Genomic DNA, 27,150 nt, shown 5'->3' with positions numbered 1-27,150 from the left:
TTCAATGGTCAGGACTCTCCCAGGACCACTACAGAGTAGGCATTATTTGGGTGGTGGATCATTCTCAGCACTGCAGTGACACTGACATGGTGGTGGTGTGTTAGTGTGTGTTGTGCTGGTATGAGTGGATAAGACAGCAATGCTGATGGAGTTTTTAAACACTTCACTGTCACTGCTGGACTGAGAATGGTCCACCAACCAAAATATCCAGACAACAGCACCCCACGGGCAGCGTCCTGTGACCACTGATGAAGGTCTAGAGTTTTAGATGTCAGCTCATCATCTAAAACTCAATCCCAGCAAGACAGACATGTTGCTCATTTCCGGAGATCAATCTCCAACCCAGGACCTAGTCATCTCTCTTGATGACTACCAGATCAGACCATCTGATAAGGTAAAAAGCCTTGGTGTTGTCCTGGATAACCAGCTGACCTTCTCTTCTCATGTAGCCAACATGACAAGATCGTGCCGGTTCCTCCTGTACAACATCAGGAAGATTCGACCATTTCTCTCCAGGGAAGCTACCCAGATTCTGGTCCAATCACTTGTAATCTCACGGTTGGACTACTGCAACTCCCTCCTGGCAGGAGCTCCCATGTCCACTATTAAGCCCTTGCAGCTTATTCAAAATGCAGCTGCCCGTCTGGTTTTTAACCAGCCCAAACACTGCCACATTACCCCACTGCTGCGTTCTCTGCACTGGCTTCCTGTAGCTGCATGCATTCAGTTTAAAACACTGATGCTCGCCTACAAAGCCAAAAATGGACCAGCCCCAAGCTACCATCGAGGTCTAATCAAACCCCGCTCTGTACCACGCAACCTCCGAGTCACTAGTCTCGCTTCACTTGAGCCTCCACCACTAAAGGAAGACAAGCATCAAGGCTCTTCTCTGTTCTTCCTCTGTCTGTCCGAACATCTGAGTCTCTTGCTGTCTTTAAAAAACGATTAAAAACCCACCTTTTTACTAAGCACTTAAGCTGACTTAAGCTGATAAAAAAAAAAAAAAAAAAAAACACTTTGGTTCTAACAGGTTTCAGCAGATTTGTGTTCTTCGACTGTTGTTTACTAAAACTTGAGAAATGAAATGTTTACTATGGAAGCACTTCTGTAAGTTGCTCTGGATAAGAGCGTCGTAAATGCAGAAAATTTAAATGTAAATGTCTAGAAGATGACCAACTCAAACAGCAGCAATAGATGAGCAATCGTCTCTGACTTTACATCTACAAGGTGGACCAACCAGGTAGGAGTCTGTTGGATCAATGAGCATTGGCCGCCCATGACCCTGTCACTGGTTTACCACTGTTCCTTCCTTGGACCACTTTTGATAGATACTGACCACTGCAGACCGGGAACACGCCACAAGAACTGCGGTTTTGGAGATGCTCTGAACCATTCGTCTAGCCATCACAATTTGGCCCTTGTCAAACTCGCTCAAATCTTTACGCTTGCCCATTTTTCCTGCTTCTAACACATCAACTTTGAGGATAAAACACTTGCTGCCTAATAACAGGTGCAGTGATGAAGATATAATCAGTGTTATTCAGTTTACCTGTCAGTGGTCATAATGTTATGCCTGGTCAGTGTATCTTGTAAAGCAATGGTTCTCAACCTTTTTTGCTCCTAGACCTGGGACCCCCTTCAGACAGGTTATGATACTATTCGTACACTTTCAGCAAGATTGACAAAAGGTATTGTGTTCTTGCTCATGGGAAATTCGATAAATCCATGATGTGGTGGGTTTACTTTTGGTGAACTGGTGGTGGGAGCTTCCTCACCTTTCAAATAACTCGGACTTGACTCATGATATACAGTATATAGCATATACGTATATATATAATGCTCCGGCTGTCTTAACCCGCAATGGGTAAATGTTCCAGCCAGCTTCCGGCATAGTGATGAAGCATCGCTCCCTACTCCCTACACAATTTGAAGTTTACTTCATTTGAACATTTACGTTACCTTTGGATTGGAATCCCAACAACTGGGGTGAATGGAACGCTCCTACAGAATTGCCACTAATGGTTAAAAGACCACTTTCTGAACCAATCAGACATTCTGATTTTAATTTGTAGTAAGAAATGCTGTTATTTGCATTCATTCAGTTTGTGTCACACAGATGATGTGTTAATGAAACGCTTGATTGGCTTTCTAACGAGTTTGTGTTTTACTTCACAACCGGGACAACACACGGTTTTAAATATAATAGCATCTGGAAGAACATAAGCTAAGGTAAGCAGTGCTTATGATTTTTTTTTTGCTGTGTTTTGGATGTGTTTTTATTCCTTACCTTGCTGTACTTCAGTGGGATCTGCACCAACAACTAATCTGGAAACGTAGTTGATGTTCGCTGACCTTTGCACTTTATGGTGGGTGAATCAAATATGTGTCCATTCTTAAAGACTCAAAGTAGACTATAGGTAGTATAGGCCCACTGAGGCCTCCTGGTTGAGAACCACTGTTGTAAAGGAACTTAAGAGATGTTCGTTAACACTCTTTTATAATTATTTTCTTACTAAATTAAAGGTATCTGTTTAATTTGTCACACATTTGTTAGTAGCCTGGACATGCTTGTGTCGGTTTATAAAAATATAAAAGTTGTGGTGGGTGGTGGAACTGTGGATGTGAGAGAAGAAATCAGAGTGAGAAAGCGACACACTGAGACGAGCAAGAGCGTGGGCATGATAGACGAGAGGTGAGAGGCAGGAGAAGTTAAAGAGATGGAGAATGCCAAGCAGAAATATCTCTACCATTTACCAACACATACACACATTAATGCTACTGCAAACAATTACATTCTACATAATTTTTGCTATTAATTCTTGCATCCTAGACCATGCCATGCTTTCTATTGTTATGTGGCTTTGGGGTTAGCCAAGTTCACTAGGTCCCCCCTTGCCCAGTCTGTGATGCAATTCAGTCTGGGCAATACAGGTGCTCCCTGATTTATATGGTTATAGCCTAATGATTTCTCAAACCATTATTTATACATCGATCAGCCATAACATTAAAACCACCTTTTTGTTTCTACACTCACTGTCCATTTTATAAGCTCCACTTTGTAGTTCTACAATTACTGACTCTAGTCCATCTGTTTCTCTGCATGCTTTGTTAGCCCTCTTTCATGCTGTTCTTTAATGGTCAGGACTCTTCCAGGACCACTACAGAGCAGGTATTATTTGGGTGGTGGATCATTCTCAGCACTGAAGTGACACTGACTGGTGGTGTGTTAGTGTGTGTTGTGCTGGTATGAGTGGATAAGACACAGCAGCGCTGCTGGAGTTTTTAAACACCTCACTGTCACTGCTGGACTGAGAATAGTCCACCAACCAAAAATATCCAGCCAACAGCACACCATGGGCAGCGTCCTGTGACCACTGATGAAGGTCTAGAAGATGACCAACTCAAACAGCAGCAATAGATCGTCTCTGACTTTACATCTACAAGGTGAACCAACTAGGTAGGAGTGTGTACTAGAGTGGACAACACACACTAACACACCACCACCATGTCAGTGTCACTGCAGTGCTGAGAATGATCCACCACCTAAATTATACCTGCTCTGTAGTGGTTCAGTGGGGGTCCTGACCATTGAAGAACAGAGTATGGTTGAGCAGACCATTTAAGGGGTCAACTGAATGCGGGCAGCTACAGGAAGTGGGGTGATGTGGCAGCGTTTGGGTTGGTTGAAAACCAGGCGGGCAGCTGCATTTAAAAAGTATCTTATTTATTTTGTTAACAATGGCTGTATGATGCAAACTTTATTTAAAACGGGGTGTCCACATACTTTTGGCCATCGATGAATGTGTGTGTAAACTTTTGACCTGAGCTATAATGAAAGCTGAGGATGTCTGCCACGACCATATTATTATATTTATGCCACGTTTCCAACCCCTACATGTCAGTAAAGTGAAAATGAGCATACGCCGCGAAGTAGCTGCAGTAACTGGTCTCTATAGGCCACTTTGAAGAAGAGACGAGTGAAGCACCGGCTCTGTTACCTCCCTACATGGGCGCTTCCCAGGGGTACTACAGGACAAGTGGGTTTGTGACAACAAAGCCAGCAAGCGAGAAGTCTGTTATCAGATGGGTACAGGGCTATCTGAACTGGTTTTGGCAGAAAGGAAGGCAGCTGAAGGGAAAAATGCAGTGAATGAATGCGCTCACCTCGTTGATGAGGAACTGTAGCTGGATGACGGCCGCTCCGCTCTCGTGCTGACAGTAGCATTCCACTCCTGGACGACCGAATCTGGACGAAGTGGAGTCAAGGAATAAAAAGAGCCTGGTAGATTTCTGAGATATGTTGAAATATTTCAGAATTATTACAACTGTGGGTACAACTGGTGCAGAAAATTCTATACTGTACTTTTATCATTTCATTTTTTCGGCCAGTGTAGGGGTGGTGTACATGTGAGAGAAGTTTTAATGTGAGAAAAAAGGGCAAATAAATAAAATGTAATAAACATGTCAAGAAATTAACTCCACTTTAATAAAAATCCTTAAATATCACAGAATTTAAGTGTAAACATTGCAGTAAAACAAAATATTACCTTTGTTGATACACTACGTATACATTAGTGGTGTGCGATAATGCAAAATTTGGTATCGATCCGATATCGGCGATACTGGCCGATACCGATACTTTTTAATAATTAAGGTAGATGCATCATCAAATTGCTAAATCTGAATGAATTTTCATGACCTTTAGGTGTATTATTGTAATACATAATTGTATTGTAAGTAGCTGCTCTCAGTATGGTTGTAAATAAATTTGTTTAAAGCGGTCCGATTTCTTGTTTCTGGTGATTATGGCATATCACCAACAAGCGGCTAACTCATACCACATAGTTGTGTTTGCTGGGTGAATAAATATGTAAATTTTTAATAGTGACTGAATAAATGTGTCCTTGTTGATTTAAAATAAAAAATCGAGCCGCTCAGGTGGCGCAGCGGTAAAGTATGCTAGCGCACCAGAGTTGGGTTTCTAGATACATCGTATCGAAACTCAGCTGTACGGGCTTAGTGGTAGAGTCGGAGCATAGGTCCTCATAACTGGTACAACTGCGGCCCCTGCTAGTTGGCTGATGGCGCCTGCACAGGGCTGAGGAATAACATTGAGGAGGGTGTGACCCTCCGTGCGCAGTGTCTCTCGGTGCATGAACTCGGCTCGTGCAGGTGAAAAATGCAGGTCTGTACTGACTGTGTGCCGGAGGGGGCGCAAGTCAGTTGAGTGGCATCCTCAGTCAGCGGCAAAGGGTCGAATCAGTATAGAGGACGCAATCAGGGTAATTGGACATGACTAGAATAGGGATAAAAATTGGGGGGGAAAAGTGGGAAAAAATAGATAATTAAAAAAAAATTATAATAAATAATAAAAAATAAAATAAAATTAAAAATCGATGCTCTCATTCTCTCATTCACCAAAACACGGAATAAGAGCCTCACTACATGCTCCGATTCATTTGCGTAGGATGCGCAATGTGCGTATAGTTTACATTATTATTTCCATAAAATCGCCCCTTTTTCTGAATCTGTATTCAAAAACTTCAATCAGACATCACAATCTTCCAGTGCCTACCAATGTACCCATGTCTGTTAGGATTTTAACAACATAACAACGTGACGGTACCACAACAAAACCCAGCAGAGCAGGAGGGGAGGAGCGAGGTGAGCATGTAAAATGTGAGAGGAGTGAGTCTGTAGAGAAATGGTCTTTACTTTCTGATGAAACAGGAGAAACGTGCTGAATGTAGCGGAGAAAAAGTAAAACTAAAGTATCGATCCCATCACACTAGTATCAATCCGATACCAATACCAACATTGGTATTGATAATATCAATATTTGGATCGATTCGCCTACCACTACTATACATCCAAATGTAAAACCCCAAATCAGAAAAAGTTGGTACGGTATGAATGCAGATAAAATAAAAATGCAGTGTTCCTTACATTTTATATCTATTGTTTATGCATTTTCTACACTTTTTTTCTCCCTTTTAGAGCGTCCAATTGCCCGATTGCGTCATGCTTTCTCTCCACCAATGCCGATCCCTGCTCTGATTGAGGAGAACGAAGCTAACCCACGCCCCCTCTGACACGTGGCCAGCATGCCGTATGCATCTTATCACATACACTTTGACGAGTGCAGTGCAGCTCAGCGTTGTGTACAGAGAGACACACCTTGAGAGCACTCTTTTCTCATCTCTGTGCAGGCGCCATCAATCAGCCCGCAGAGATGTCATGGGACAGAGACCCCATCCGGCTTAGTTCCGCGCATATCTGAACAACAGGCCAATCGTTGTTCATGTGGCCACTCAGCCTTCGATACGATTGTATTCGAGATCCCAGCTCTGGTTCCAGCGTGTGTTTTTACCGCTGCGCCACCTGAGCGGCCAGTGTTCCTTGCATTTACTTTGACTTTTATTAGATTGCAGATTATTTAAACCCAAGATATTTCATGTTTTATGTGCTCAACTTTATTTCATTTTTTAATGAACATCCATTCCTGCATTTCAGGCTTGCAACACATTCCAAAAAAAGTTGGGACGGGGCAATTTAGGGCTAGTAATGAGGTGGAGAAAACTAAATAATTATGTGATTCCAAACAGGTGATTGTAATCATGGTTTGGTACAAAAGCAGCATCCAGGAAAGGCTGATTCTCTGATGAGTAAAGATGATCAGAGGATCTCCAGTTTGTCAACAAATGTGTGAGAAAATAATTTAAATGTTTACAAACAATGTACTTCAAAGAAAAATTTGAAGGGATTTGCATATTTCTCCCTCTACAGTGCATAATATCATTAAACCATTCAAGGAATCAGGAGGAATTTCAGTGCGTAAAGGCCAAGGGTGCAAGCTTAAGCTGAATGCCCGTGATCTTCGATCCCTCAGACAGCACTGCATCAAGAACCGCCACTCAACAATAGCTGATATAACCACATGGGTGAGGGATTACTTTGGCAAACCTTTGTCAAGCACTACTGAAGTACATTCTTTTTTCTTACATGTTTAGATCACTAGATGGATGTGACAAGATAATCTGATTTTTGAGTGTTCAGATACTGTATGTCCACGCCATCCACAATCAGTAAGCTTGCACAGTCATCGAGCAGAAGTGCCATAAATGCCAAGCTGCTGGGCCCCAGACTAGCGTGACGTACGATGTATGGCAATTAGAACGCGCAGCATGCCAGAAGTGTATCAAGGTGGGTAGATGTGAGAGTGTTTTCAAGCATGTGTTAGTCATCTTTCAGAACTATCGGACCACCCACTATGTAATTATTATAGCATATTCTTCCTCTCCTCTGTTCACTGGCTATGGATTGATATCTACCCAACTGTTCGGGGAGTTCAGAATCACTCTGACATATTTAAAGATACAGTGCCTGTTTTATAACAGTCGTGCATGTGATGATCAGGGATGTATGAAATGTGGGGCTGATGGGAGTTACTCCTAGTAGATTCCTGGTTCAACGCTACCCAACAACTTTACTGACCGCTGTTGCTGGGTATTCACCATGACATCCAGTGAGCACTCCTTGTTGTCAGAGAAATACCTCAGCCCAGTCATCAGATAGACAGACAGACAGACAGACAGACAGACAGGCAGGCAGGCAGATATATAGATAGATATACAGATAGACAGACAGATAAATAGACAGACAGATCAGAATCAGATCTACAGACAGACAGACAGACAGATAGATCATAATTAGATATACAGACAGACAGAGAGATAGATAGACGGACGGATAGATAGATCAGAATTAGAAAGATAGATGATAGATAGATAGATAGATAGATAGATAGATAGATAGATAGATAGATAGATAGATAGATAGATAGATAGATAGATAGATAGATAGATAGATAGATAGATAGACGAACACACGGACGGACAGACAGACAGATAAATGGACAGACAGACAGATCACTTTAATAATTCAAAAGAGCCACTGGACTAAACTAGACAATTCATATCTTCATAAGCTTTGCTTTATTTAAAGATACAGTGCCTATTTTATAACAGTCGTGCATGTGATGGTCAGGGATGTATGAAATGTGGGGCTGATGGGAGTTACTTTTAGTAGACTCCTAGCTGAATGAGGCAGATGGACATCCAGATGACTGGGCTGAAGTATTTCTGTGACAGCAAGGAGTGCTCACAATAACAGAAACAGTGGTCAGTAAAGTTGTTTGGTGGCCATAACGTATGGATGCCAGAGGATATAAAGGCATGATGACATCTGGAACAAACCAACAGAGAGTCTAATGCCCAACATCAACAGCACCAGTAATGGGCACATAGGCATCAGAACTGGACATGAAAGGAATAAAAAAATCTATTAATCTGATTTGTTGTGCCAGTATGTGCACAAAGCAAGTGGATAAACTCCAGTGGCCTGCACAGAGCTCTTTAGAATCTGAACGTCTATCTTCAGTGATGTCTTCTCATCTAATATTGGTGTCTGATCTCTCAAATGCTTTTTGATATCTCATGGATTAAATTCTTCCGGTGTTGTGTCTGGTTTTAAAAAACTGTGAGCATGACGTTCTCTAGACTCAAATCTTATTTAGGGAATGCCAAAGTCTGAAAATAAGTTAAATACAACATGCTGTCCTCCACAACTGTGTGTTCCTCATCTCCTATCAAGAATGGAATAAATTATTTATAATCTATTTTGTAAGAACACAAAGTACTTAGGAAGAAGGACGAGGGGTCATTATCACATAATGTGAAACACTATATATAAATATTAGGAATGCCCAGAGTCCATGCTCTATCTTTAGTATAATCCAAATACCAGAGCTCTAAACAGTGTAGCATATCTGTCATAGCTGATTCCTTACTGGGGCAGCCTTCCCCAATGTATTCCACACTTTATTAGATGGATGGATGGATGGATGGATGGATAGATTCGCGATAACACACGACCTCAAGTGTTCTATTGCTTTTATACAACAGTTTTTACAAAATAAAGAAAGAAAATAAATCAAAGAAATAAAATGCTTTAATATTGACAATACCTTCCGCCAAAAAGTAGTTCCACAACGAATGAGTTGCTGCTATGCAACGGTAAAAATTCCCTACCCTGCCTTAACATAGTAGGCTAAAAAAGGCATATAGTTTAACACTACAAAGTAATGCTAGTTTGGAATAAAAATAATAAGCGAATATGAATAAGCGAAGATGAAAGGAAAAGGAGAAAAAGCTAAAAAGAAAATTAATTAAGAATTAAAAGATAGAATTTAGTTATATTTTAGAGTTATTGTGTTATTTGTATATGTTAATCTGCACACTTGTTCATTGTGCAGTTAGAAAAAAAAGTCTGCTTTGTAGGATGTGCAATGTCGTTACTGGCAACGCATCAGCGGAGTAATACAGTTGTGGTGTGAAAAGGCTGTGCTGTTATCACAAATATCAGCACGATTAGAACTCTTCTCAAGCAATGAGATTGTAAGGTCGGAACTAACTGTTGTGTAAAGATGGATGGATGGATGGACGGACGGACAGACAGACAGATCTGAATCAAAAAGATCAGAATCAGACATACAGACAGATAGACAGATAAATAGATCAAAAGCAGAAAGATCAGAATTAGATATACAGACAGACAGATAGATAGACAGATAGATAGATCAGAATCAGATATACAGACAGACAGATAAACAGACAGACAGATCAGAATCAGATATACAGACAGGCAGATAGATCAGAATCAGATAGATCAGAATCAGATATACAGACAGACAAACAGATAGATTAGAATCAGATATAAAGACAGGCAGATAGATCAGAATCAGATAGATCAGAATCAGATATACAGACAGACAAACAGATAGATTAGAATCAGATATAAAGACAGGCAGATAGATCAGAATCAGATAGATCAGAATCAGATATACAGACAGACAAACAGATAGATTAGAATCAGATATACAGACAGACAGCTAGATCAGAATCAGATATACAGACAGACAAACAAATAGACAGACAGATACATAGATCCAAATCAGATAGATCAGAATCAGATATACAGACAGACAAACAAATAGACAAACAGATAGATCCAAATCAGATAGATCAGAATCAGATATACAGACAGACAGATAGATCAGAATCAGATTTACAGACTGACAGATAGATAGATCAGTGCGTAAATGACAAAAAAAAGCCTTATGTTAACCATCTCCAGAAGCAGCGTTGACTTCTCTGGGCTCTGAGGTATCTACGATGGACCATCACACAGTGGAAACGTGTATTGTGGTCAGATGAATCAGCATTCCAGGTCTTTTTTGGAAAATATGCATGCCGTGCACGCCGACCAAACGCGAAAAGGACCATCCAGACTGTTATCAGCAACAAGTCCAAAAGGCAGGGTCTGTCATGGTATGAGGCTGTGTCAGTGCCCTGTGATGGCAGCATTAATGCAGAAAAGTACATTGAGATCTTAGAGCAACATGTGCTGTCTTCAAGACGTCATCTTTTCCAGGGACGTCCATGCATTTTTCAACAAGACAATGCCAAACCACATGCTGCACACATTACAAAGGCATGACTGCGAAAGAAGAAGGTACGGGTACTGGACTTGCCTGCCTGCAGTCCTGACCTGTCCCCAATAGAGAATGTGTGGAGAATTTTGAAACGATAAATGCGACAACGACGAATTAAGAGAATTTAAGTCATGAATTACCTGAGGTACCTGATGAGTGTACCTAATAATGCCACAAAACACAATAAACTGTAATCATAGCACAGATCCTAATGGCTCTTCAAAATATTTTGTAAGCACTGTGTCATCTGTTTGCAGGCTTCTGAACTGAACCGCAGGAGTCCTGTGCTAAACTAATGATGAACACCCTTGGGGTTCACTTGCCATTTTCACATTTCCATGTTTCCACAGCAGTGCAGAGAGAGAGCACAACGGAGAGAGTTATGAATAGAGCGTTAAAAAGTAGACAACACTGTTAGAGACAAAATGTACAGAAATAGGATAGTCGGGTAAGAAGTATTTTGTCCTTGTTTGACCCTGTGTGAGTGAAAACGGTCCTCAATTTCATAAGAGATGGAAAGCTGGTAAAGTGGTAGGAAAACATCCTGAAATTTCATACTCACACAGACGTTTCCAACAATGACCACTTTCATTTATGAACCCCAGTTTCAGGAAAAGTTGGGACATTTTATAAAATGATAAAAAAAAGAATTTGATGTGTTGATTCTTCTAAACTATAACTGTCAAGGTACAAAGAAAAGATGTTCAATGTTTTGGTGAATTGGTCAATATCACTGACTGACCGTACCCCAGAGCAAAATTGCCGTGTTACAGCAGCAATTCACAAACATCACAAGCATCACACAAAATACGTCAAAGTAGTACAAATAAAATAAAATACAAGAGTTTCTTACATTTACGTTGACTTTTATTTAATTGCAGACAGTATGAACCTAAGATACTTCTTGTCTATTCCTGCATTTCAGGCCTGCAACACATTCCAATAAAAGTTGGGACAGTAAAGCATTTACCACTTTGTAATGTCGCCGTTCCTTTTCACCACACTTAAAAGACGTTTTGGCACCGAGGAGACCAAGTGATTTAGTGTTTCAGCTTTTATTTTGTCCCATTCTTCCTGCAAACACGTCTTAAGATGTGCAACAGTACGGGGTCGTCGTTGTCATATTTTTTGTTTCAAAATTCTCCACACATTCTCTATTGGGGACAGATCAGGACTGCAGGCAGGCCAGTCCAGTACCCGGACCCTCTTCTTCCTCAGCCATGACTTTGTAATGTGTGCAGCATGTGGTTTTGCATCGTCTTGTTGAAAAATGCATGGACGTCCCTGGAAAAGATAACGTCTTGAAGGCAGCACATGTTGCTCTAAGATCTCAATGTACTTTTCTGTATTAATGCTGCCATGACAGAAGTGTAAATTACATTTGCCAAGGGCACTGACACAAACCCATACCATGACAGACCCTGGCTTTTGGACTTGTTGCTGATAACAGTCTGAATGGTCCATGTTGTCTTTGGTCTTGAGCACACGACCTGGAATGCTGTTTAATCTGACCACAATACACATTTCCACTGTGTGATGGTCCATCCTAGATGCCTCCAAGCCCAGAGAAGTCAATGTCGCTTCTGGACATGGTTAACATAAGGCTTTTTTTTGCACAATACAATTTTAAGTAGCATTTGTGCATGTAACTCTGTATTGTAGAGCTTGATAAAGGTTTACCAAAGTAATCCCTCACCCATGTGGTTATATCAGCTATCGTTGAGTGGCAATATGATCTGAAGCAATGTGATGATTACCAATAGGAAATTAGCATTAAGCAAAGTGGTACACGCTTATGTATATCTGCCACGGTAAACGGTACACTATGTAAACTATGAAAGTTCGTACTAGAGATGGAAGAGAAACACACTGTCATGGTGTAAAATAAATGACAGCGATCGCAGAGAACAAACAGTCTTCTTGTCATGTTGACTGCACAGACAGTGATGGACTACGCAGGGATGAAATTTATAGACAAGCAACCTCCCTCTAGGATTTTTCTTTTTAGCAGGAACATGCTTGATTTGTTATCGAATTTTTTCTACGTGCTCTGTAGATACTAGTAGAAAAGTATGCTTTATCGTCATGGTATTTGAAAATTTGTATTATATTTCAAATTTTTATATATATACGTATATATATATATAAATTTTTTTTTTATATAAATAATTTTTTTTTTTTTTTGCTTGGCGTCAGTAAAACCATGGCAACCAAATGTTTGTCAACAAATGTGTGAGAAAATGATTGAAAGATTGGAAGGGATTTGCATATTTCTCCCTCTACAGTACATAATATCATTAAACCATTCAAGAAATCGGGAGGAATTTCAGTGCATAAAAGCTGAACGCCTGTGATCTTCGATCCCTCAGACGGCAATAGCTGATATAACCACATGGGTGAGGGATTACTTTGGCAAACCTTTGTCAAGCAATACAATACAAAGTAACATGCACAAATGCTACTTAAAACTTTACTGTGCAAAAAAGAGGCCTTATGTTTACCATGTCCACAAGCGGCGTCGACTTCTCGGGGCTCAGAGGCATCTTGGATGGACCATCACACTGTGAAAACGTGTATTGTGGTCAGATGAATCAGCATTCCAGGTCTTTTTGGAAAAAATGGGCTGTGTGCTCAGGACCAAAGACAACAAGGACCGTCCAGACTGTTATCAGCAACAAGTCCAAAAGCCAGGGTCTGTCATGGTATGGGGCTGTGTCAGGTGCAAAGGTCATTTACACTTCTGTGATGGCAGCATTAATGCAGAAAAGTACATTGAGATCTTAGAGCAACATGTGCTGCCTCCAAGACGTCGTCTTTTCCAGGGACGTTCATGCATTTTTCAACAAGACGATGCAAAACCACATGCTGCACACATTACAAAGGCATGGCTGTGGAAGAAGAGGGTACGGGTACTGGACTGGCCTGCCTGCAGTACTGACCTGTCCCCAATAGAGAATGTATGGAGAATTTTAAAACGAAAAATGCAACAACGACGACCCCGTACTGCTGCACATCTTAAGACGTGTTTGCAGGAAGAATGAGACAAAATAAAAGCTGAAACACTAAATCACTTGGTCTCCTCGGTGCCAAAACGTCTTTTAAGTGTGGTGAAAAGCAATGGCGACATTACAAAGTCGTAAATGCTTTACTGTCCCAACTTTTTTTGTAATGTGTTGCCGGGCTGAAATGCAGGAATGGAGGTTTATTAATAAATGAAATTAAGTTGAGCAGATAAAACATGAAATATCTCAGGTTCATCCTGTCTGCAATTACTATATACTTTTTTGTCTAGTCATTTCATTCTTGCCACCTTTCTAAAACGTACTGTCATCTAGAAACACAGAGAAAAAAACAAAGCATTAAGAATTAGATCCCTTAGACCAACATTGCTGCACCATTGTGCCACCCTCTATTGATAAGCAGTGTAATTAGGCAATGTAAAAAATAAATTCCTGATGAATATGCTACAGAATAAGTGAAGTATATAAACAGGACAGAAGAAGCTGAGTGGAGCTGGAGGGTTGACAAGACCTTCTAGTGACCCTCTTCTTGTCAAAACCTCTAAGCCTTTAATATTAGACAGGCTGTGCTGAAGGAAAAGAGGTAACGAGAAAGAGACAAATAGAAAGAGATGAAAGGATGGATGTGAAGAGGCGACATCTCCTGCTGCTGCCATGAAAGCTAAAAGCCTGAAGTGCAACAAAAAGGAAAGGAAAGATACAGAACTGAAGATCTGGTTTATGCCTCATCAGATGTGCCTGGAAATGCCTTTTTTGAGACATAGCCCATGGTGTGTGAAGTGCAGGACCATGTTGTTGGCACTGCTGACACTACATAGGCTCGTTTTGTTGATTTGTGGAGGTAAAAAAATGTGAAAGGGTAACATCTTCTTCACATGCCGTTTGTCGCATTACTAACTCTACGTCCCCTAAACTTGAAATCTTTGAAACTCTCTGCCCTTTGTTGAGAAATGTGTACCCTTAAACTCGACGTTTACCTTAAACTTGACGTGTGTGTCTGGCGCTTTGTTTGGCCTGCGCTTGTCTAGAGCGGTGCAGTAAAACATAATCAAAGTGCGAATATGAGACAAATCCGCATTTGTGTAGGATAACCGTCAAATGTATCTGTGTTTAACTGGATTTTCCGGGCGGCACGGTGGCCTCACAGCAAGAAGGTCCTGGGTTCGATCCCCAGGTGGGGCGGTCCGGGTTCTTTCTGTGTGGAGTTTGCATGTTCTCACCGTGTCTGTGTGGGTTTCCTCCGGGAGCTCCAGTTTCCTCCCACAGTCCAAAGACATGCAAGTGAGGTAACTTGGAGATACAAAATTGTCCAGGCCTGTGTTCGATACAACCTTGTGAACTGATAAACCTTGTGTAATGAGTGACAACCGTTTCTGTCATGATAGTAACCAAAGTGTAAAACATGACGTTAAAATCCTAATAAATAATAATAATTATTATAATAATGTAACTTAGCGTCCCCTAAACTCGCAATCCTTAAAATTCAACGCCTGTGCATCTGACGTTTTGTTCAGCGCTTGGCTTAAGCGGTGCGGTATTTGTGTAGAATAACCGTCAAATTCATTCTGAAAGCTCCACATGTATCTGTGTTTAGAGGGATTTTCCTCCTGTTTCACTTTTAAACTTGTGTTATAGCTTGAGGTGCTGAGAAATGGTGAAAATCAGCTTTGGCAAGCTGAAACAGGTCAAACGTGACTGCGGCGCTCCCAGAAAACGCTTCAAAGACCAACTAGAGAAGCAGCTGTCATTAGAGGGTTTTCCATCCACCAACTTTTTGCGAATTTTCAAAATGCGCATTAAAAAACCTCAAAATTCGAAAAAAGACCCAAATATCTCAAAAAAGTTTTCACGCTTGAACGAGGTGGAAAAGTTAGAATATCGCATCGCTGAAATGTGAAAAAAGGGAATGGAAACGGGTTTTGTGAATAAACGACGACGTTCACTGCTGGAGGGAGGATTGGAATGTGTATACCATCCAGTGCACTGTACACCTGTGGTATGTGGTGCGCTGCATAATTACGCTGTGCTATTTCTTCTGCCTTCTGCACATTTGGTAATACGACATAATGTTTTATTAGTTTTGATGTTATTGCTTGGCATACAGCGTATACACTACGGTGAACTGCTGTTACGCCCACTACCCTGTACTCCACACTAGTGGTTAGCTTGTACAAGGCAATAGCAATCCTCTTTTCAGTCAGCACGGGTGGCCGGTGACTGTAAACTTTTGGCTCTAGAGATGACCCGATCATGGTGCATAGCTCATCAAAGGCTGATTTTGACATTCTGAAATTCTTGATCCAAAGCTCGTCTGAAAAATGGTTCTGCACAATGTGCTCCCAAAATTGTTTAGTGCGTTTACGTTCCCAGATGCGAGGTGAACGTCACCGTGGCACGGAGATTTGAACCCACATTAGATGGGCCATTGCTCGTTCTGCCCGACGTCTCTTAGCTGCGAACAACATAACCATAAAAATATGGCAAATGGTTGTAAAAATAATTGTACTTAAAGCAAACACTGAATTAAATCTCTCCATCCTCCGTTGACACGTCATGTAAAGGTTTTTTCGCATAACTAGTTGATGGAAACGCGACATTTTTCGCTTTTTTTTCTGCCTATATTTCGTAAATGCGCATTACACTTGCGAAACGTTTGGATGGAAACCCGGTTATTGGCTGGGATCCAGCATCAGACATGGCAACAGGAAGCACTTGATCGGGACAAGTGGCGCTGTTCCATCAGAAGAGCCACCAGACAGTTTGAACACGAGAGGAGCGATGCAGCAAAAGAGAAGCGCAGGAGGCGGAAAGAGGGATCAAAGAATCAACCAATAACAGCTCCAGTTCCTTCCTTGATCTGCCCAAGATGCGACAGAACATGCGCCTCACGCATCTGCATCTTCAGTCACCAGAGGGCTTGTAAAAACTGAAATCGTCTTCTTTCTTCCCATGATCCTCGCACGCGAGGAACCAGCCATCAATGTATCTATTTACTCACTCATCTACCAACCATCTACTCATCCATCCATCCATCCATCCATCCATCGATCTCTAGGAATACTTAAGGTTTTTCCAGGCTTCTTCCATTTCAAAATGATTGAGGCCACTGCAGTCTCGGGAAGACTTAGAACCTTAGATATTGATTTGTTCCTTGCCCTGGTTTATGCCTTGTCACAATGTGATTGCAGAGATTCACTGCCAGTTCCTAGGACTTCATGGTGTGTGTTATTTGTACTGAAAATTATATTAATTAATTATCTATAAATTATAGACCAGGGCGTGTGCTTTTCCTAACTATGCCACATTGCACCTGATGGAATACAATTCAACCCATCACACATTTTAAGGATGAGTACAGCAAACAGGATGCATTTAGCCACAATTTGGATTGAAGATTTTTGATGTTTAATTCATCTTTGATAAACGTTAAAACGATTTCACTTAATCATTATGTGTAATTAAGTCTGAATTAAAATAAAACGGCAGTTATATCCATTAAAATCAAACCCTCAGTACAATAAAGTGCAGCCTACCATACAATTAATGAACGTTAAAACTGAAGGTGTGTGCGTCTGTTTGATTAAAATGGTTCTTAATGGTTTTAATAGGCGCACAGGTGATGCAGCACTTTTAAGCAACCCCAGTCGGGATTGACGTGTGCTAGTCTCCAGTCCTCTTTGGCCAGCATGGATTTATGCCAGTAGTGCATAAAATGCACATGACAATGCAATTGTGAGAGTCTAAATGATTAAAAAGGTAAACAAAAGACATTGTTATAGCATTGTATAATAAACCCTCAGGCACACGGATATTCCTCTAGAATAAGAATTACAACCCCAAATCAGAAAAAGTTGGGACAGTATGTGAAATGCAAATAAAATAAGAATGCAGTGTTCCTTACATTTACTTTGACTTTTATTTGATTGCAGACAGGATGAACCTGAGATATTTCATGTTTTATCTGCACAACTTCATTTCAGTTGTTAATAAACCTCCATCCCTGCATTTCAGGCTTGCAACACATTCCAAAAAAAAGTTGGGACGGGAGCAATTTAGGGCGAGTAATGAGGTGGAGAAAACTAAATAATGATGTGATTCCAAACAGGTGATTGTAATCATGGTTTGGTACAAAAGCAGCATCCAGGAAAGAGTCTTTGATGAGCAAAGATGATCAGAGGATCTCCAGTTTATCAACAAATGTGTGAGAAAATGATTGAAATGTTTAAAAACAATGTGTCGTGGAAGAAAAAATTAAGTTGTTTGTCACTGAAACTCGAACCTTGAATAAGTTTGTTTATACTGTTTAAGCTACTGAATATGTGAAATGAACACGATGTACTAGAACAGAATATTCCACTTCTGCTTGATAGCAAGTTAACAGTTTAACAACATCATTCCTCTTATCTATATGGGGTTGAACCTCTATCTATAAAAAGCATTACAAAGAATGAAAATTTGTCCTTCAGCCTGCATACGCTTTGCTGACTGTTTGGATCCTCTGCAGAGAATAAACTATCATCTTCTTACTAACTTCAGCTCTGACTCTAAGTGTCTCATTATAGTGTAATTGTGTAATTTTGGAATTCTGTCACCACACAATGAACCTCAAAGAAAGATTGTAAGGGATTTGCATATTTCTCCCTCTACAGTGCATAATATCATTAAACCATTCAAGGAATCAGGAGGAATTTCAGTGCGTAAAGGCCAAGGACGCAAGCTTAAACTGAACGCCCGTGATCTTCGATCCCTCAGACGGCACTGCATCAAGAACCGCCACTCAACAATAGCTGATATAACCACAAGCACTACAATACAGAGTTACCTGCACAAATGCCACTTAAAACTTTACTGTGCAAAAACGAAACCTTATGTTAACCATGTCCAGAAGCGGCATCGACTTCTCTGGGCTCGGAGGCATCTAGGCTGGACCATCACACAATGGAAATGTGTATTGTGGTCAGATGAATCAGCATTCCAGGTCTTTTTTTGGGAAAAAACGGACGCCGTGTGCAAAAACAAAAAGTGTGCAAAAACAGTGCCATCCAGACTGTTATCAGGAACAAGTCCAAAAGTCAGGGTCTGTCATGTTATGGGGCTGTGTCAGTGCCCTTGGCAAAGGTCATTTACACTTCTGTCATGGCAGCATTAATGCAGAAAAGTACATTGAGATCTTAGAGCAACATGTGCTGCCTTCAAGACGTCATCTTTTCCAGGGACGTCCATGCATTTTTCAACAAGACGATGTAAAACCACATGCTGCACACATTACAAAGGCATGGCTGCGGAAGAAGAGGGTACGGGTACTGGACTGGCCTGTCTGCAGTCCTGACCTGTCCCCAATAAAGAAATTTGAAAGGAAAAATGCGACAACTGTTGCACATCTTAAGACGTGTTTGCAGGAAGAATGAGACAAAATAAAAGCTGAAACACTAAATCACTTGGTCTCCTCGGTGCCAGAACGTCTTTTAAGTGTGGTGAAAAGGAATAGCAACATTACAAAGTGGTAAATGCTTTACTGTCCCAACTTTTTTTGGAATGTGTTGCAGGCCTGAAATGCAGGAATGAATGTTTATTAATAAATGAAATGAAGACAAAACATGAAATATCTCAGCTTCATCCTGTTTGCAATCAAATAAAAGTCAAAGTAAATGTAAGAAACTCTTTTTTTTTTATTTGCTTTTTCCATGCTGTCCCAACGTTTTCTGATTCAGGGTTGTATGACAGGATCAATGGTTTGGCCTTTCTTTGCTCAAAATAGTGATGAAAAGGCTTCTAATCCGCATTCCCTTTGTTGCAAAGTAAACACATGGATCTAAATGTACCTCCACGGGTAAAAGGTCACCGAGTGCGAAAACACGCATGGTTAGAAGAATAAATATGTATGTAATTAATGTGACAGGGTTGGACCAGATAAACCCACCGGGCGCTGTGTTCCGCATAACAAACAGCCACAACACACAAGAGAAATGCCATCCATTCCACCCAGTACCGGCCAGTTGCGCTATTAAACTCACAACCATTTGTAGTTAGCGCTGCAATTATTGGCACCCATGGGTAAAAAGCTCTTTGAAGTTAATGTGCTTATTCATGCCGTAAACAGATGAATAAAATGTAATATTTAATGAAATGTTAATGCATTCATAAAAATAAATACATGGTGTATTTATAGAGCTGAGGTTTCCAGGATACCTTAAATATCCTAGTAACAAGACCACGACTTTGCCTGAATTATTATTTATTTATTCATTATTATTTAGAAAAGTTGGTGCTGAACTCTGGGTCATTTTATAAAAATACCCTGCATTATAATTCGACACCATCCTGAGACACGGCTTCTTTTGGCTCCGTGGCTGACACCTCATTCTCACCCACCCACATCCCAATGTGCATGCTGTCGCCAATCCTGGCGTTTCATTTTAGCCTGTAAACCGAGATACTGCGGCAACTCCACGCCTAGGCATCATGCTTGAGAGACAGTCCAAAGTCTGAACTACATAGTGCCATTAAAAATGCCCTCGCTAAGCTGGGAGTGATGGGTTGCTGAAGTCAAACCAGCTTCTGCTGCAGTGGACAGTGTTAATGACCAGGTCTAAATTTAGCTTAAGCCTTTTTTACCTCACTGCCTTCGGTATTGAAAAAGGACCTACCACAGCAGTCTGGGTGTCCTGATACACGCTGATCAAAAGTGCTACGCTGTCCATTTAATCGGCTCCACTTCTACAATTACTGACTGTAGTCTATCTGTTTCTCTACATACCTGTTTAGCCTGCTTTTACTCTGTTCTTCAATGGTCAGGACCCCCACAGGACCACTACAGAGCAGGTATTATTTAGGTGGTGGATGATGATTGAGCACTGCAGTGCATGGTGGTGGTGTGTTAGTGTGTGTTGTGCTGGTATGAGTAGATAAGACACAGCAGTGCTGCTGGAGTTTTTAAATACCGTGTCCACTCACTGTCCACTCTATTAGACACTCCTACCTAGGTGGCTCACCTTGGTCATCTTCTAGACCTTCATTAGTGGACACAGGACGCTGCCTATGGAGTGCTGTTGGCTGGATATTTTTGGGTGGTGGACTATTCTCAGTCCAGCAGTGACAGTGAGGGGTTTAAAAACTCCAGCAGCGCTGCTGTGTCTTATCCACTCATACAAACACAACACACACTACCACACTCCCGGGGGAGAACACGCAAACACACAGAAAGGACCCGGACCGCCCCACCTGGGGATCTAACCCAGGACCTTCTTGCTGTGAGGCGACAGTGCTACCCACCGAGCCACCGTGTCACCCACAATTAGATTTGTCAGTGAAACAGTGAAATGTATATTATCTGTTAAATAAAATGTTGTAGGCAGTGTAATTGTAGCCTAGCGGTTAAGGTACTGGTCTAGTAACCAAAAGGTTGCCGGTTCAAGCCCCACCACTGCCAGGTTGCCACTGTTGGGCTGTCACAATACTGTAAGTCGCTTTGGATAAAAAGCGTCTGCTAAATGCCGAAAATGTACATGTAAAATGTAAGTGTTAAAACAAATGACAGTTTTTAGTTTTTACTGCATTTTTACAAGTGTCCCAACATTTTTGAAAATGGGGTTTGTACTTTTTATTAAATAAATTATATGACTTCAGATTTTGAGGCAATACTTTAGAGATGGTCCCTTTTTGTTCCACCATGACTGTGCCACAGGTCTTGATAAGTGGTAGAGTTTAGAAGTGGTCTGCACAGAGCCCTGACCCCCAGCCCCACTGAAAACCTTTAATGGATAAATTAAAGCCACAGCTTCTCAACCAGCAACATCAGTGCCATACCTCACAAATGCTCTTTTGACTGAATGACACACTCCAAAATCTAGTTCTTATTTGGAATGGGTTTGACAAATATTAGATTTGCTCTTAGCTAGAGATGAAGGTAGACCTAAAAAATGCTAATTAAGGCCACATTTTTGCTTGGGAGAACTCCGTGACAAGAACATGTCACATGTCATTAGCTGTGAAATATGAAATCAGTTGTGACAAGCGTGTGCTGCAGAGCAAACATTATCTTTTTGGATGCGCTAAAATTAGCTTATTTCTTGCTAGCAGTGTTAGCACATTTGGTGCCAAAGAAATGTTAGGGTTTTGCTTTTTATAGGGAGAGGAAACTGAGAAATATGGGTAGCACATGGCAGACACCGGGATGTTTGAGGGGGCTTGGGGGTGTAAAAGTTGTGTGTATGTGACTGGTGTTGTAGGGATTAGATGCCTGATAAAAACCATTCAATTACATTATTTATTTTTTAATTATAATAATAATAAAAATAATAATAATAATAATAATAATACAAATAAAAAAAAATAATACTAATAATAACAAAAAAATAAATAAAAATAAAAATATATTATTATTATCTACACCGATCAGCCATAACATTAAAACCACCTCCTTGTTTCTACACTCACTGTCAATTTTATCAGCTCCACTTACCATATAGAAGCACCTCATAGTTTTACAATTAGCTTGCTTTCACCCTGTTCTTGGACCTTCACAGTACCTTCACAGTACCACCACAGAGCAGGTATTATTTAAGTGGTGGGTCATTCTCAGCACTGCAGTGACACTGACATGGTGATGGTGTGTTAGAGTGTGTTGTGCTGGTATGAGTGGATAAGACACAGCAGCGCTGCTGAAGTTTTTTAATTCGTCACTGTCACTGCTGGACTGAGAATAGTCCACCAACTAAAAATATCCAGCGCACCGTGGGCAGTGTCCTGTGACCACTGATGAAGGTCTAGAAGATGACCAACTCAAACAGCAGTAATAGATGAGCGATCGTCTCTGACTTTACATCTACAAGGTGGACCAACTAGGTAGGAGTGTAGACAGTGAGTGGTATTTAAAAACTCCAGCAGCGCTGCTGTGTCTGATCCACTCATACCAGCACAACATACACTAAAAGAGTTTCGGACAGAGGAGTTCAGAATCTTGGCGCTAGCAGAATATCCCGCTGCACCACCTGGGCGCCTTAGTTTGACCTTTTTAGAATGAATATAAACTATTGCAAGAGCCGACATGGTGGCACAGTGGGTATTACTGTCGCCTCACAGCAAGAAGGTCCTGGGTTTGATTCCCAGACTCATTCCCATTCTAGGTTCTTTTGTGTGGAGTTTACATGTTCTCCCCGTGTCTGTGTGGGTGTCCTCCAGGAGCTCCGGTTTCCTCCCACAGTCCAAAGACATGCAAGTGGGGTGAACTGGAGATACAAAATTGTCCATGACTGTGTTTGATATTAAACTACAACTGATGAATCTTGTGTTACCAGTAACTACCTGTCCTGTACCTGTTATGAATGTAACCAAAGTGTGTAAAATATGACAGTAAAATCCTAATAAATTAATAAATAGATAAATTAGGCAGTCCGTCTCTGATTGATAAATTTTTCACTCTCAAAAAACTCTCTCACACTCTCATGCTAGGTAACAGACCCAGTACCATTTAAAAGTGATACCTGGTGGACATTGGAAGCAATATAAACAGTATCACTTCACACGTCCATCAACACATTTATGGATGATTTCATGCCAAAAAACATCTGATGTCAGTACAGAATCTCAATACTAAACCTCCCAAGTGTCCGAAACACAGAGACACGATCGATAGAAGTGAGAAACATGATGGACGCAGTACGCTATATGACGAGGCTGTGTAACGGAACACTCCACTTTTATGAATAGCAGATCAATAGCAGTGTTTAAACACAGTTCTAGATGGTATATAGAGTTACCCTGTTGTGGAATGGAGATTAGCTCATTAGCATGGGTGATCCTGTATAGTGTTACAGCTAAGATCTTCTCTGGGTTTACACTGATGGTGAAGGGTACAGTGATTTGCCGTGTGGTTTGCAACCTTTAGGGCTTCGTTTGATAATATCGGAAATGAATAATGGGACTTTGGGAAGTTTCTGCGCTGATGTAGGCTATCTCTAAAGACTGTGTTGTGTGCACTGCACTGTATTAGAAATACTTAGTAGCACTGAGCTAATTAATTTACTGGCCCGGCGGCAAAATTAGCCCCTCTGAGTACATTTTTACTGGCCCCTTTAACTGGATCTATAAAGCTAATAAAAAAAGAGATTATTTTTTATTCATTAGGTAAACTGGTTGACAGTATTTTTCTCGGGCTAATTTAAACCTTGTGCCCTTTCTCTGAATGCTATATTAGTTATCAAGTTGGTTGGTTACTTAAAAAAATGTAAAGAAATAAAAAAGAAAAGAAAGTAACACTACACTACACTCACTGTCCATTTTATCAGCTCCACTTACCATATAGAAGCACTTTGTAGTTCTACGTACATTTACTGACTGTAGTCCATCTGTTACTCTGCATGCTTTGTTAGCCCCCTTTTATGTTGTTCTTCAATGGTCAGGACTCTCCCAGGACCACTACAGAGCAGGTATTATTTGGGTGGTGGGTCATTCTCAGCACTGCAGTGACACTGACATGGTGGTGGTGTGTTAGTGTGTGTTGTGCTGGTATGAGTGGATAAGACACAGCACCACTGATGGAGTTTTTAAACACCTCACCGTCACTGCTGGACTGAGAATAGTCCACCAACCAAAAATATATTTAGCCAACAGCGCTCCGTGGGCAGCGTCCTGTGACCACTGATGAAGGTCTAGAAGATGACCAACTCAAACAGTAGCAATAGATGAGCGATCGTCTCTGACTTTACATCTACAAGGTGGACCAACTAGGTAGGAGTGTCTAATAGAGTGGACAGCGAGTGGACATGGTATTTAAAAACTCCAGCAGCGCTGATGTGTCTGATCCACTCATACCAGCACAACACACACTAACACACCACCACCATGCCAGTGACACTGCAGTGCTGAGAATCATCCACCACCTAAATAATACCTGCTCTGTCTGGGTCCTGTGGGGTCCTGACCACTGAAGAACAGCATGAAAGGGGGCTAACAAAGCATGCAGAGAAACAGATGGACTACAGTCAGTAATTGTATAACTACAAAGTACTTCTACATGGTAAGTGGAGCTGATAAAATGGACAGTGAGTGTAGAAACAAGGAGGTGGTTTTAATGTATATACAGTATATATATATAAAAAACATGATTATATAGAAAAACTTCCACCTGGAGCGAAATAATGCTCATCTGCTTCTTCATGCTTCCATCTGCACCTCCCGCAGAAGGACACGACTCTTAACGTGGCTCACTGCCAAACTCCTTCAGCAGCTGAGTCATGTTACAGGGTTGGTTTAGAAACAGTCTTGGGTATTTTGAAGACAAGTGTGGATATATGAGTGTTGAAAGAATATCAACCAGAATCATTTTTACTGCATTGTGAATAATAAAGATTAAACCTGATATGCGACTGTATCAAAGATGGGCACGTAAGTGGCACACACAGCGACTTCAGACTCGACTCGGACTCGTTTCAAATGACTCGGACTCGACTCATGACTCACAAAAAAATTCACTTCGTTTGAACATTTTCGTTACCTTTGGATTGGAATCTCACTTAAAATGGTGGAGTAGCCTACGTAGTGCACGTGACAGGAACAACTGGGGTGAATGAAACGCTCATACAGAGCTAATGGTTGAGAGGCCGCTTTCTGAACCAATCAGACCTTCTGATTTGAATTTTTAGTAAGAAATGCTGTTATTTGCATTTATTCCGTTTGCGTCACACAGATGATGCGTCAATGAAACGCTTGATTGGCTTTTTAACGAGTTCGTGTTTTACTTCACAACCGGGAAAAGTTTGGAGGTTTTTAATTATAAGCACATTTACAAAATAACGGATTATATTCCTAATGGGACACACGGTTATACATTTAATAGCATCTGGAAGAACATAAGCTAAGGTAAGCAGTGGTTATGCTTTGTTTTTTTGCTGTGCCGTGATTTATTGCACGTTTTTGTTTTGCAATGAAAACAAAACGTATCAGTTTAAGCTTTTAACTGGTACCCTCTTGTTACAAAGATTACATTCATTTGCACAATGACTAGGAAAGTAAAGGCAATAAGTAAAACGACAAAATACAGTCAATAATCTGTTGTTGTTTTTACCTGAACTTACATATTATTTGTTTATTTCTACGCTACATTTCTAATATATGTTTTGTGTATATTATATGGACTCTAGCCTAAAGACTCGTGACTTGACTCGGACTCGTATTTTGTGACTTGTGAACGTCTCTGGACTGTATTTTACTTGCTTTTATTTGTAGTGAGTCTCTTTTAGGTCCATAAGCTACATGGAGAAAGTGACCACTGTTTCAAATACACTTTACTGGGTGCATTTAATAAAAAAAAAAAAAAAAAAAAAAAAAAAAATATATATATATATATATATATATATATATACAGTATATACAGTGTATATATAACACAGAGAAGCGACCCCCAGTCATTCCGTAGCAGAGCTTTGGCCATCTTATAGCCAAAACCACAGGCAAAAGTTATGGGCTGATGTAATAGACTAACAGACCACTGTGCCATCTGTGTGCCCCAATTAAATAGAGTTGTTAAATAAGACTTTTCTTTTAATAATAAGCTGGTCAAAACCACTGAAACAAAGTAACAACTGAAAGACACGAAAACATTCACAGCCCATAACGGAGAAAGTGAACAGAACAGGGATTAGCGCAGAATTAAGAACTGGTTATCACAATATGACAGGCTGCAGAACCCAGTTCTCAGATATAAAGAAAGACAGAGAAGTGTCAGAGCCAGCTGGGATTGGCAGTGAAAGAGTGGCACTCTAACCACAACAACTGGGACACCCCACACATAACAGGAGGGGTTCGCTCCAGAAACCGGAAGCCTCTGGGGCAATCCAACCTCCCACGGCAGTTCCGTTGTGAGAAAGAGAGAGATAAGTATGCCAGCATCACACAATAGTGGAAAACCAGACCAAGTGTCCCAGTATCACAGTAACCTAGTTGTTGTTGTTGTAATATAAAAAGAAAGACTTATTATTTACCGTGATGACATACACAGATCCGGCATAACATTATAACCACCTTCCTAATATTGTGTTGGTCCCCCTTTTGCTGCCAAAACAGCCCTGACCTGTCGAGGCATCTAGACTCCATTAGACCTCTGAAAGTGTGCTTTGGTATCTGGCGCCAAGATGTCAGCAGCAGATCCTTTAACTCCTGTAAGTTGGGAGGTGGGGCCTCCATGGATCGGACTTGTTTGTCCCGCACGTCCCACAGATGCTCGATTGGATTGAGATCTGGGGAATTTGGAGGCCAAGTCAACACCTCAAACTCGTTGTTGTGCTTCTCAAACCATTCCTGAACAATTTTGCTTTGTGGCAGGGAGCATTATCCTGCTGAAAGAGGCCACAGCCATCAGGGAATACCGTTTCCATGAAAGGGTGTACATGGTCTGCAACAATGCTTAGGTAGGTGGTACGTGTCAAAAGTAACATCAACATGGATGGCAGGACCCAAGGTTTCCCAGCAGAACATTGCCCAAAGCATCACACTGCCTCTGCCAGCTTGCCTTCTTCCCATAGTGCACCCTGGTCCCATGTGTCCCTCAAGTAAGCGACGCACACGCACCCGGCCATCCAC

At 41.0% G+C, this 27,150-nt stretch overlaps 1 protein-coding gene across 3 annotated transcripts in view; it reads right to left on the bottom strand.

Annotated features, from left to right (window-relative positions):
* stxbp5a (syntaxin binding protein 5a (tomosyn)) overlaps positions 1-27,150 on the bottom strand; it is a 210,700-nt gene that overhangs the window by 113,728 nt on the left and 69,822 nt on the right. For all 3 annotated transcript variants that reach the window (XM_063001921.1, XM_063001922.1, XM_063001923.1), the window contains exon 3: positions 4,165-4,246. In XM_063001921.1, coding sequence (XP_062857991.1) covers positions 4,165-4,246 — 82 coding nt within the window. The remainder of the gene's footprint in view (positions 1-4,164; positions 4,247-27,150) is intronic.

Source organism: Trichomycterus rosablanca, chromosome 9, assembly GCF_030014385.1.
Source record: "Trichomycterus rosablanca isolate fTriRos1 chromosome 9, fTriRos1.hap1, whole genome shotgun sequence".
NCBI lineage: Eukaryota > Metazoa > Chordata > Actinopteri > Siluriformes > Trichomycteridae > Trichomycterus > Trichomycterus rosablanca.
Note: the sequence above shows the minus strand (reverse complement) of the source record. Positions and strands in the feature narration are given on the sequence as shown.